This window comes from Cupressus sempervirens, chromosome 7 (genome assembly GCF_028749045.1).
Source record: "Cupressus sempervirens isolate cs-2001-9-10 chromosome 7, ASM2874904v1, whole genome shotgun sequence".
NCBI lineage: Eukaryota > Viridiplantae > Streptophyta > Pinopsida > Cupressales > Cupressaceae > Cupressus > Cupressus sempervirens.
Window position 1 is genome coordinate 684,955,502 of NC_143124.1, and position 11,661 is coordinate 684,967,162.

Consider the following 11,661-nt stretch of genomic DNA (forward strand, 5'->3'; position numbering starts at 1 on the left):
TATTGCAAATAAATTATTTCAATCCAATAGGTTGAACAGTGTATCATGTATATATGGATGTGGATTTGGGTTACAATATAGTAAAGAAAAACCATTCTTATGACCTTGTTGAGTTACAACTTTAGCAATTATTAGAAAACTTGGGAGCCATAAGAAAGACAAAAAGTGCACAATGAAAAGTTGGTTCAATACTTGTTTGTATATTTTTCTATGTGCAGAACACTTTTCTCACATTTGGGAAAGTATCTTGGAAGACTAATAGGTTAGTTGTAGTGCAGATTGGTGAATTCATAGAGCAACTTCGAGATAATTTTGAGACTGTGACAACTAGTTATTTTGAAGACTTTAAGAAGTCAATGAAACAAAGACTGAGAATTCCAGTTTCACTAGTAGAGAAGCATTTAAATGATGGTTATTTTCTAGTTGATGTTAATTTCACTTATGTCCAAGTTGTTGTTCCAAGGGGGAGATTGTTGAGGCCATTGCCTTATGAGATTAATGTGGATGAGGTATCTACAGCCATCACTGTTTTACTGGCAGAGGAGGTAGATAAGAGTGCTACTACATTTGGAAATTATGATGCAGCAAAGTCAAAGATCACAATGGATTTGAAGACAGCTTTTGTGTTGAGAAAGAAGAACAAAATTGTGAAGAATCTCAAGGAACAATTTGGTGAAGACACAGAAGGAGATGAAGAGAAAGAGGATAATGAAGATGATGAAGAAGACACACTTTCTCGAGCACCACTGGCTCTTACACAGGGTCAAGGAGAGGACCAAGTAAAAGAAAAAGTAGAATTTGATGAAGGTGTCAAGGGAGAAGAAGCGAATGAAGTACCTATTGCCATAGAAGAGAAGAAGAGAAAAGAAAAGAAGCTAGCATCAAGCAAACCCAAAAAGGTTGTGAAACTTTCACAAAAAAACCTACAACTCTTATTACCAAGGCTAGCACAAGAGTTATTGCTAAGAATACTAAGGAAGTTCAAAAGCCTAAAGGCAAGAGAGCTAGTACAGCTACAAAAGAAGATGAACCTAAGCAGAAACAAAGAAGGAAATATATTGCCCCAGCTGAATCAGATGAGGAGAGTACCGAGTCAGATGAAAACAACCAATTCAAAGTGGTAAGTCACAGTCCCTCTTCTAATTTGGACAACTTGCATGAAAATATCAAGAATAATGCTGATTTAAGTGGATTTACACATGTTGAGTTTGATAAACTTGGGAAGATAGAAATGAATAAAGTAGAAGAATCTGTATATGCCATGATGGAAATTTTTAAAATGACTCCAATTGAGATTGCCAACTCTTTACCCAAGAGCCTATATGACAGAGTTGAGAAATGGTGGCAATATAGTCTCACAACTAAGAGAAATATTAGAGAGACTGCACTTGCAAGAGTGATGCCAAACTTGGACAAGTTTGAAATGACAAAGGCTATTAACAAGTATAGGGGGATATTTGCTCCAAAATATCGAGCCTTAAGTATTTTACAGAACAAAATTGAAAAGGTTATTCAGTAGAGCACACAAATATGGAAAGTGATCTATGGGTTGACAACACAAAAGGATATTGAGTAAGCACCTAAGGAAGTAGGTGAAGACAAAGAAGAACAAGTAGTAGAAATAACAAATAACGAATCTATAAGGGAAGTACATGGGGAAGGTACTACAAAGGCAACAGTTGAGGAAGAACAACAAGACTAGAATGTAGCAAAGGTACACATGTCGAGTGCCAATCCACAAGCAGATATAATAAAGATTAAGGATGTCCTTGATAGCACCATTCAGAACATCAATCCCCTAACAGAGGATATGTAGAAGATATTGACTAATTCCACCACCAAGGAACAACTATGCAACCATCTTGTTTTGGTGAGTGTAGATGAGATTGAGAAGGCAAAATTGGCATCTACAAGGGAGAAAACACAAGAATTATCTATTGTCCCCTCTCAATCTATAGAAGTGTAACCTAAAATGTTTATTGTAGTATACCAAAGGAAGGATATTGTGACTTCACATGTCAACATTATGGTACAAAAATGTCTCTGTACCAATAGTTACAATAATTGAGCAAGAAGGGACACCAGTCCAAATAGGTCAAGAAGTTAGTCTTGCACCTACACCACAAGCCCAAGGTGGGGCAGAAACTAAAGAAAAGGAAAAGGTTAGGACTGAAGATTTAGTATTGACTATGAAACCAGAGGAAGTGATAGCAATTCAGACACTGGTTACCTTACCAGACACTACTACTCCTATTCCTAGTCAAGCACTTCATAGGCCAAGTACAGAAGCTACACCATTGCAAGCATCAAGGCCTAGTCCTAGCACATCTAAGGTTGATGAGGTGACATCCTATGGTGATATCAACTTAGATGAGGTGATTGAACTTCTGAAGTTTGATCTTGCATCAATCACAATAGAGAAAATGAGCATATTGCAAGATACTCTATCAAGGAAGAAACACCAAGAACTACTCATAAGGGAGCATAGGCAGAAACAAGTACTTCATGACATCAAGGACATATTTCTTGATGCATTTAGCCTACCTACACCTAATGAAACAAAGTCAATCATTAAGTAGTTGGAAAATATTGTGGAGAAGATCAATGATGAAGACCTAGATACTAATGTCAAATTACTGGAATGGTCAAAGAAGAAATTTCAAACAAAGGTGAATGAATAAATATCTAGTGCCATTGCACTACACTAGGTTGAGTTAGCAACCAAAATTGATGGTGTGAAGAAGATGTTGGAGAACATTTTCTCTCTATACACCAAGTTGTGTGTTGTTCCTCCATTCACACAAGAAGTATAGAGACACATTGACCATCTAGAGGGAGATTTGAAGAAAATAGGTTACATTTTACAACAACCTCCTGGTCAAAGTTAGTTTCATTTCAGAAATTTGTTGTCAGCACAAGGTTAGTTAGTAGCTTTACAAGCTCAAGATGCAAATATTATAACTACATTGATCAGCATATATTCCATGTTAACCCCTCACATGGATGTGTTACACAAGGAACTAGCTTATGCAGAAACATTGTTGAAGAAAGATCCACATCTTTCTACTCATGAAGGCCTAGTCACCCTTGTTGTTGAGTTGGACATTCTATGGAGGTAGTGTGTGACAACTGGGATGCAGCATAGAAGATTATGATGGAGGTCCATAAATCATCCTTGGACAAATACACAATCTGTGTACCACCCATGACATAAGTTTCAAAAGGGGGAGAATGAATGAAATGAGAGAATAAGTTTTGGGCGAGACTGAACAAATGGGGAGACTACAGAAATTGAGTCAGCACAGGAGATCTACTCAACAGGAGTATCTAGTTTGAGATTCATAATAAGAACAATCAACTCAGGGAGAGTTGTAGAATTTTGAGGTATGACTAATAAGTCACAAGTTTTGCAAAATTTTGAAGTTTTGAAATTGTGTATGTAAGTTGAGCACTAAATAGAGATTATCTGAGTTATGCTCAAGAGCTAAGGTTATTCATGCATGACTAAGTGTTTTTGCCACTCATGTCAAAGGGGGAGATTGTTCATCTCAGATTGATTTTGACATATGAGTGATAATACACTTAAGTCATTTGTTTAGTTCATGCGGAACAAGTAATTTATGCCGAGAATAAGTTATCAAATTGTATGTGACAAGTAACTAGTAAGTGTTGAACAGACAGTTGATGCCGAGTGATCAATGGATGCCAAGTCATTCAGAGGCCGAGTTACAACATTGAAAATACAGTGGATGTCGAGCATCAGACTCTTCAAGTGCCGAGTAAACAGCTTTGGACATAGTTGTTTGTAATGGCATAGACTTCTAAGTAAATCATTTTTTAGCCGACTTAAGGATTGTTTTACTATTCTAGATGATAAGGACGAATCTATATTGAGAATCCCTATGAAGTACATGTAGCCAATCAATTAAAGAGATATTTTAAGTGGCAAAATGGGTGAATCACAATCGTTGATAACCCTAAGACACCTAAGTCTTCATAAGGAGGACAAACCCTAAACATTGTAGTGTGCGGAGAGAGAAGTTTGCATGTGCAAACAGAGCATTCATGGTGGCTAAGGAGTTGTGAATTGAGTTATACATTGTAGAATCAATTAAAGAAGAACAGAGGAAAGGAGTTAGAGGAAAGAAGTGATACATATGATCAAGGAGGATCAAGTACACATTAGGAAAGAGGTGATCTATTATCTAGCAGCAAAGTGCTAACCGCAGGATCATTGCTAAGACATTCTAACAGGTGAATCAGTTAAATCTCTTAACAGAGGAGTCCTAACAAGTTGTTGTAAATCTTTTAATAGGGTAGTTACTTCATTGTAATTTTTAAGTCCTTTAACTAGACACACTTCTAACAAGGTGTTGAAATCCTTTAACAGGGCAAGATCTAAGAATCTTGCAAGCCTTTAATCGAGTAGACCTTTCACAGGGTAGATCATAACTTATGATCAAACATTGTAGCCTTCGTTGGATACACTTTATTACTATAGTAGTGAAGATTTGTGGGTGTCATCCCCACCCTAGTTTTACCTTCTTAATGGAGGGTTTCTAGGTAACCAAATATCTTGTGTCATATATGTGTTGAATGTTATTTTCTTTCATGTTATGGATGAATATGTTTAGCTAGCTATTTCAGTTTACCCCAGTTTTACCTTCTCATTGGAGGGTTTCTGGGTAACCAAAAATCTTGTGTCATATATGTGTTGAATGTTATTTGCTTTTATGTTATGGATGAATATGTTTAGCTAGCTATTTCAGTTTGCATGCAAATTGTGAGATGGATGTGTGGTGAATGATTTTATGGTTAAATTTTTGAAGGATTGATTCAAACACATATGATAGTGCAAACCTTGGTGTATTAATCTTTTGCATGTTACTAGGACCAACCCATTATGATGTCCCCTACTCTCGTTTATTATTTGATTTTTAGCGACAAAAGTTACATTTCTCACCATGTTAGCAACCATGTGGTTATTTTTTAATTTATTTTTTAACTTTTAAAAAAAAAAAAAAAGGCACAGAAGCCTTTATAATATATATTAATAAAAGGTAAAATTTATCATTTTTATTGCAAAAAATGACTCTAGATCAGCCACCGACCACCAAATAACCTTTTGGATATCAACTTAAAAATCCAAGCCCATAACATGAGAAGGACAGACACATAACAACATTTTCATTTACATATATGAAATACACAATCATGTAATAAACATAGTGGTCTGAGAACAGTATCTAGCTTCAGACATATACTTAGCAGGTCATCAAAAACCATTTGGTTATGTTATCCATTGATGTAGTGGATGATCTAGTGGCATAAATGTTTACAAGCTCTCCAAGTTATAAAATATAGCTAGACCTTTGTTCAAAGATTTTTGGGCAAGAGGTTCATTCTCCTTCTACTGAAATCAACATAGTTATCTTCCTACCTAACTCATTTGAAACTCTATGTCAAATGGTATCAAGGTGAGGTGGCTTCTTTAGACCTATGTCTTGCATGAACTTCTATAGTGTTAACAATTGTCATTATGTATCTATCATGGGTGATTGAGTCTCTTCTCTATTAAATTCTATGGGTTTGCCTTGAACTAGAAAATTGTGTATGTTCCATGCACTTACAAAGGCAAGCATTTACCCAAAGGTTATGCTTCTAACCACATATTCCTATTTTCTCTCAGAATTGATTTGATGTCACTTAAATATTATCAAGTAAAAAGTGTATTATTTTCTACATTTGGCTTGCCTTCTATTTTCATTTGTATTCTTTTTGTGAATTCTCTTAGGTTCCCTTGGTTGTCATTGTGCAACAATTGAACTTATGCTTTTGTTCTTGGATTCACTTGTATGGAATAACTTTTGCATCAATATTTGTTTCATCTTAATGATAGATCGTAGAGTGTGATCCAAAATGTTGATGCAAAAATTGTTTAACACAGTTGAATCCAAAAATGAAAGCATAATTGATTATGGACTATAAATCTATTATCTTTAAGAAGAACATGCAATTTGTAAATATGGGTTTTATTGTCTTTGTAAATACATTTTTCCTCTTGATAAATTAGATCTTAATTTTGGCTTTTGTTTGTCATAAGTCATCTCATAGAATGCTCCCAAATATTGATTTTCTATACATGTTTATATTTGCCTACTTATTTCGCTTAGATGGAAGTAAATGAGCTATGTTCCTTTAAATACAAGGAAATTATAATATGTTATGTAAATTGTGCATAGTTGACCTTAGACAATAAGGGTATAGGAAAAATCACTTTATAATTTAGAAATCAAAATTTGAAAGGGTCAAGTTTGCTACTATGAAAATGATCTAACCATACAAGGGGACCCACAGAATGTGGGAACCATATTCGTAGAAATATATACAAATATAAATGTAATAAATATGTTGACAAGGAAAATATATAGAGATGTGTGAAGTAAAGAATAGGGAGGGGGATAAATATATAGAAATATGCAATAATAGGCTCAACATCATGGTAACTTCTACTATTATTTTTTCTTTCTCTAAACTGTTATAAATTTTCACTATGCTAGCACCCTTGTGGCTAGCCATTGATGTAGTCGGTGATTAATGGTTTAGATCATCTTAAGCTCTCCTTTATGAAATATAGATAAACCCTCTTTCAAAGACATTTGTGTAGGCAGTACTTCAAGTGAAATCAACAAAAATCTATTCTTACATAGCTCATTTAAACTTTTAAGTCAAATAGTATCAAATTAAGGTGTCTCCTTTAAATTTATTTCTAGCATGCACCTCCATCACTCCGATGTGGTCATCATATATCTACTATTGGTGATTGAGATTTCTTCTTTGTTGGAATTTATAGGCTCTCCTCACTAGAACATTGCAAATACTACATCCACTTAGCAAAGGCTATCATTGCTTTGAAAGTTAAGCTTATAATTACATATGCTTTCTTTTTTCTCAACAATAAATTTGATATTACTTGAAGTTTATCAAGTAGATGGTGTAGCCTTGTTTACGTGTCACATCTTCTCTTTTCACAAAGGGATTGAACTTACAATTTATGATTATGATTTTAGTCTCTACGTAAATATCTTTTTATTTTTTATAAACCAAATGTTAATTTTGATTTATTTTTTGTCGTGACTCGTCTCAAAGAGTATCCCCAAGTTTGATTTTATAAATGTGTTTATGTTTGTCTAATTATGCCCCTTGTATGGAAGTAAATTGTATGTACTCCTTTGAATACAAGCATATAGCAACCTATGATGTAAATACAGACAAGGGTTCGTCGCTTTACAATTTAGAATCAAGAGTTTGTAAGGATCAAGTCCGCAATCATGTAAATGACTTAACATATAAAAGGGGGGGGGGACCAAATGAAGGTGAGAATCAAATATTAGTGTACTACATGTGGACAAAATCAAAAAATTGAAAGGGTTAAGTTTACAATTATGTAAATGATTTGAAAATAAAACAAGTACTAAATGAATGTGTGATTGAAGACTATTGTATTGAATGTTTGGACAAGATAGATGTGGAGGTGTATGTGAGTATAAGAATTTTTAAAAAGGGGGATTAATGTATAAAATGTTTGTACTTATTTGTGTATAAGATAAATTTTTAGAATAAGATTACATTTTTACATATAAATACATCATATATGAATATATTAAGATATCAAGAATCTCTCCTTGATGTAGAGATAACTCAATGATCAAGAATAAAATTTGCAAATTTGATTATTTACTTACACCTAATTAAATTTTATTATTACTTATACCTAATTATTTTTTTCATTCATTTGTTAAGAGGAGTACTCTTATTTATGGCACAAAATATTGTCTTATAATGGAATAAAATGGGCGATCTTGTATCCTCCAACCTTTTTTTGTGAATTGTAATCTTAGTATATTATTTGTTAATAGAAAAGGACTATTTATCACCCCAAAAAAAAAAATTTAATGTATGAATATAGTCTGACAAAACTTCAAAATAGAACAAAAAGTTGTATTGCAATGGTAAAGTTGCTTGTGATATTGTTAGCAGTGATTTTTGAGTCAAGTTCATTGACCCATGTTTCATTATTAGTGGCTCACTATTGCATCTAGGTAATGCTCACAAGGAAACACCTCCGAGTGTTTCAACGTTGTGAGCATCACCAAGATGCAATGAGTTCCAAGTGTTCCATTGAATTCTTGTGAACCACTACTAATGAAACATGGATCAAAATAAAAGATCAAGATTCAATAATGCGATTTTTGAGTCAAATTCAATGACCCATGTTTCATGAGTTCTAAATTAGCAAGAACATCTCTTGTGTGAATGAATGGAACATAGTGCACTATTGCATCTATGTGATGCTTGCAATATGAAGCACCGAGAGTTCAAAGTACTTCACCTCTTTGAACATCACCCAGTGTTATGAATACTAAGTGATCAACTAACTTATTGTGAACCACTACTCATAACACGTATATTCCACTCGAAAAAATTACACAATTAAAAAAAATTAACTACACAATTAAATTCGAATCCTGATAGCAATTTGTTGTCCTAATTTGATGTGCTGTGATAAATGCCTCCTCCTGACCTAATCGTAAGACTTATAATTAACGAATGTCAACAAACCAACCAGAACAATCTTGCTGATGCTAAGCTCTGATCACAGGAGGAACAGAAAGATCTAATCAAACAGCAGAAACAGAAACCAGACGAGAAATTGGGTGCCACAAATAAACTATGTACTAATCTGATGCACGGGATCAATAAACTGCTATACTCTGCACCGATAATGAATTGAAGAATTTCCGTATTCATTCGAAAAAGCTCACCCCCTTGAAGAGCGAGAGTCTATACAAGTGAAAGAGAGTTCTGAATCTGTACACAGATCGCATATAAATACATAAATATGTACCCAATTTCTGTTTGGGAAGCAAATGGAAATTACCCACAAACAGGGCTTCTGGTTGCTCGATCAACCACCGCGAAGATGAAAAAAATTCAAGCACATACCCACTTGACGGAAGCAATTGGGTTTCCGCCAAAATCATCTCTTGATTTGGCCGCCATACTCAATTGCTTTCCTGAAACGAAAGTGACCTGGAGAAAGCGGCAGGATTGGCGAGGAGAGCCTGAGAAGCCGCTACAGAGTGGATTTCTTTCTTGGGCTTGAATGGCTTGAAGGCCTTGAAAGCGGAAGCGTTGCATTCCGTGCTTCCGCGGGTTAAACTCGCCCAAATTGAGCTTTCTGCGGCTTCCCCTGGATCATCGATTCTCAGGATTTTGGAAACATGCAAACCCCCATTTTCTCTCTTCCCCTGAGCCTGGTTGTTATTAGTACTGACCGTAGCAGGAGGAGGAACGGCGTGAGGCCCGATAGGCGGCCATGGGGAAGGAACCCAGGGTCCTGTTGCCCATGGCGTCCCGGGGACCATGGGCCAAGGCAAAGCCCCCCATGGCCCCGGATTAGGATTCCACCCGTATGGCCATGGCCCTGTGAAGAAAGGCATAGGAGGAGGAGGACATCCAACTACAGTACCATTGGGCCTCATGTGACCGGCGGCTTGCGCTTCCCTCTCGGCCGTAATAGAAGACCCGCATGAAATCTCATCCCTGCCGCTCTCCAGGGTTTTCCCATCGGGCCCAAAGTTCAATAGGGTCGCCGCACCCCCGGGATTCGAACCGTCGATCTGGATGCTCTGCCGCCCGACCTTCAGGGGCCGAGCGGAGGAGATCGGATTGTCGTAATCGTCCAGAGCCGATCTGAATTGCCTCGACGACGCCATGGAAGAGGAAGAACAAGAGGATTGCTTGTTCTTCCGCCGCCCTGCCCCAACGGGGACATTTCTCAACGACCCACCGGCGGTCCAGTATCTCTGGCAGTTCTTGCAGAAATGGCGAGGCTGGTTCACATTGTAGTTGTTGTAGTAACAGAATTTGGTGTCCATGCTCTCGCAGCGCGGGCATGGCAGGAGCTTATCGGGCTTCTTCAACACCGCCTTCTCCGATTCGCTGCTGCCGACCTCCTCTTCTCCCCCCTTTTCCTGCAAAAACACAAACCAGATTAATCAATGAAGCTTTCCGGGGCTCGAACACGCGACCTCACAGAAATTTTCCCCCAAATTTCACATACCTTGGTCTGTTCGCAGGACGAAGATTGCACAACAATTGGATCTTGTTTGGTCTGTTCGCAGGACGAGGATTGCAGGACAATCGGATCCTCGGGCTGCTGCTGCTGCTTCTCGTCCTTGAAATCCAGGATGGTTTTTCCGAACAGCTTGAACCCGGGATCGAATCCCGGGCGCTCCTCACACGCCACACAACTACTCATGGTTTTTTCTCACTCAACCTTACCTTGAAACCTAATTCCAGAGCCTCTGAAACCAACCAAATTCAACTGGGCATCGCCATATCCTCGATCAGGAACTTCCCAAGATCAAAACTTTCGCCCACTCTTGGACAATTAACTCATAAACCCACGAAATTATACTGCTAATCCCCTATCTCTCTTGCAGTTCTTCCCTGCCTGCACGTTCACATTTGCCCAACAAAGATTTCCCCCAAACTGACGTAGAAAGCATACTTCATTGACACCACAAGCTTGGAAAAACACTCACTCCCACAAGAAACTCAGACCAACATGGTCCACTTGAAGCACAATCACTTTGCTTTCCTTTCTTGTGGCTCACCTCTCTCGCCGCCAAGATACACTAAAAACTTGTGGCTCACGTCGACCCTCACCCAAATCTCATTTAAAATAAACACAGGTATTGATTTCGATACGCTAAACTTTGTTTTCCCCCATGCCTTGTCATCTATGTCAACTGACGCCTAAAATGTCCCCCACACCTACAGATCCTCCCACTTCTCTTCATGCACGTCAGCCGAAGGTCATTATGAACAATCCTATGCCTATCCAAAACCTATTAAACAATCCACCCTTTTCTTTCGGTTGACAAAGAATCCGGCGCACCAGGTCCCACTGGCTTAAAAGTATGAAATCATCATCTCTGGACCGTCGATGGGCTTCGGACCCTAAACTCTAAGATGTACCTCCTACTCGTGAAAGGATGCAAGATTTTTATGGGAACATGCCACCTTTTCTTAAGAGCATAAGTTCTTTACAATTAGGTCAATCTAGGCATTAGAAAGATATCTCAATAATGATGTAGTGGATGAAGGTAACTTACTGTATTGATGCATGTTAGAGGTTTGAAAGACATTTGTAAAGTCTGATTTGACAACTCATTTTAGTTTTGGGGTTCATTTCTATGTCATTGATGGGGAATCTTCTCTTCTATCTAGAGGTCTAAGTGATGGGAAATGACTATATAGTTTAAAGAGATCAAATTTCCACAATCTACTACTATTATAATGAATGACTATATAGTTTAAAGAGATCAAATTTCCACAATCTATTAGTATTATAATGATTAGTATCTGGATTAGATTGTATTGAGAATTTTTACCATTGACTTTTCGAATGACACTGCGTGATCCACCATCAAGATGAAAAATAGCAAGAGATGCAAATAAAATGTCTTAAGATGTTTGCATATATTAGTTAGAGTTTATAAGTTATTCCTATGTTCTTAGGGAAGAGATCCATTGGTCGTTCAAGCTAATTTCGCACACCTAGAACTCTTAATTTGCACATCAAAATTTGCC

At 37.1% G+C, this 11,661-nt stretch overlaps 1 protein-coding gene across 1 annotated transcript; it reads right to left on the reverse strand.

Annotated features, from left to right (window-relative positions):
- Positions 1–8,786: 8,786 nt before the first annotated feature.
- On the reverse strand, positions 8,787–10,720 carry LOC149548631 (cyclic dof factor 1-like). The gene is made up of 2 exons (XM_089792540.1): positions 10,127–10,720; positions 8,787–10,037 (listed from the first exon to the last, which is right to left on the reverse strand). Exons 1-2 carry the CDS (start codon positions 10,322–10,324, stop codon positions 9,066–9,068), a joined length of 1,170 nt encoding a protein of 389 aa, XP_089648666.1. The 5' UTR covers positions 10,325–10,720; the 3' UTR covers positions 8,787–9,065.
- Positions 10,721–11,661: the final 941 nt, after the last annotated feature.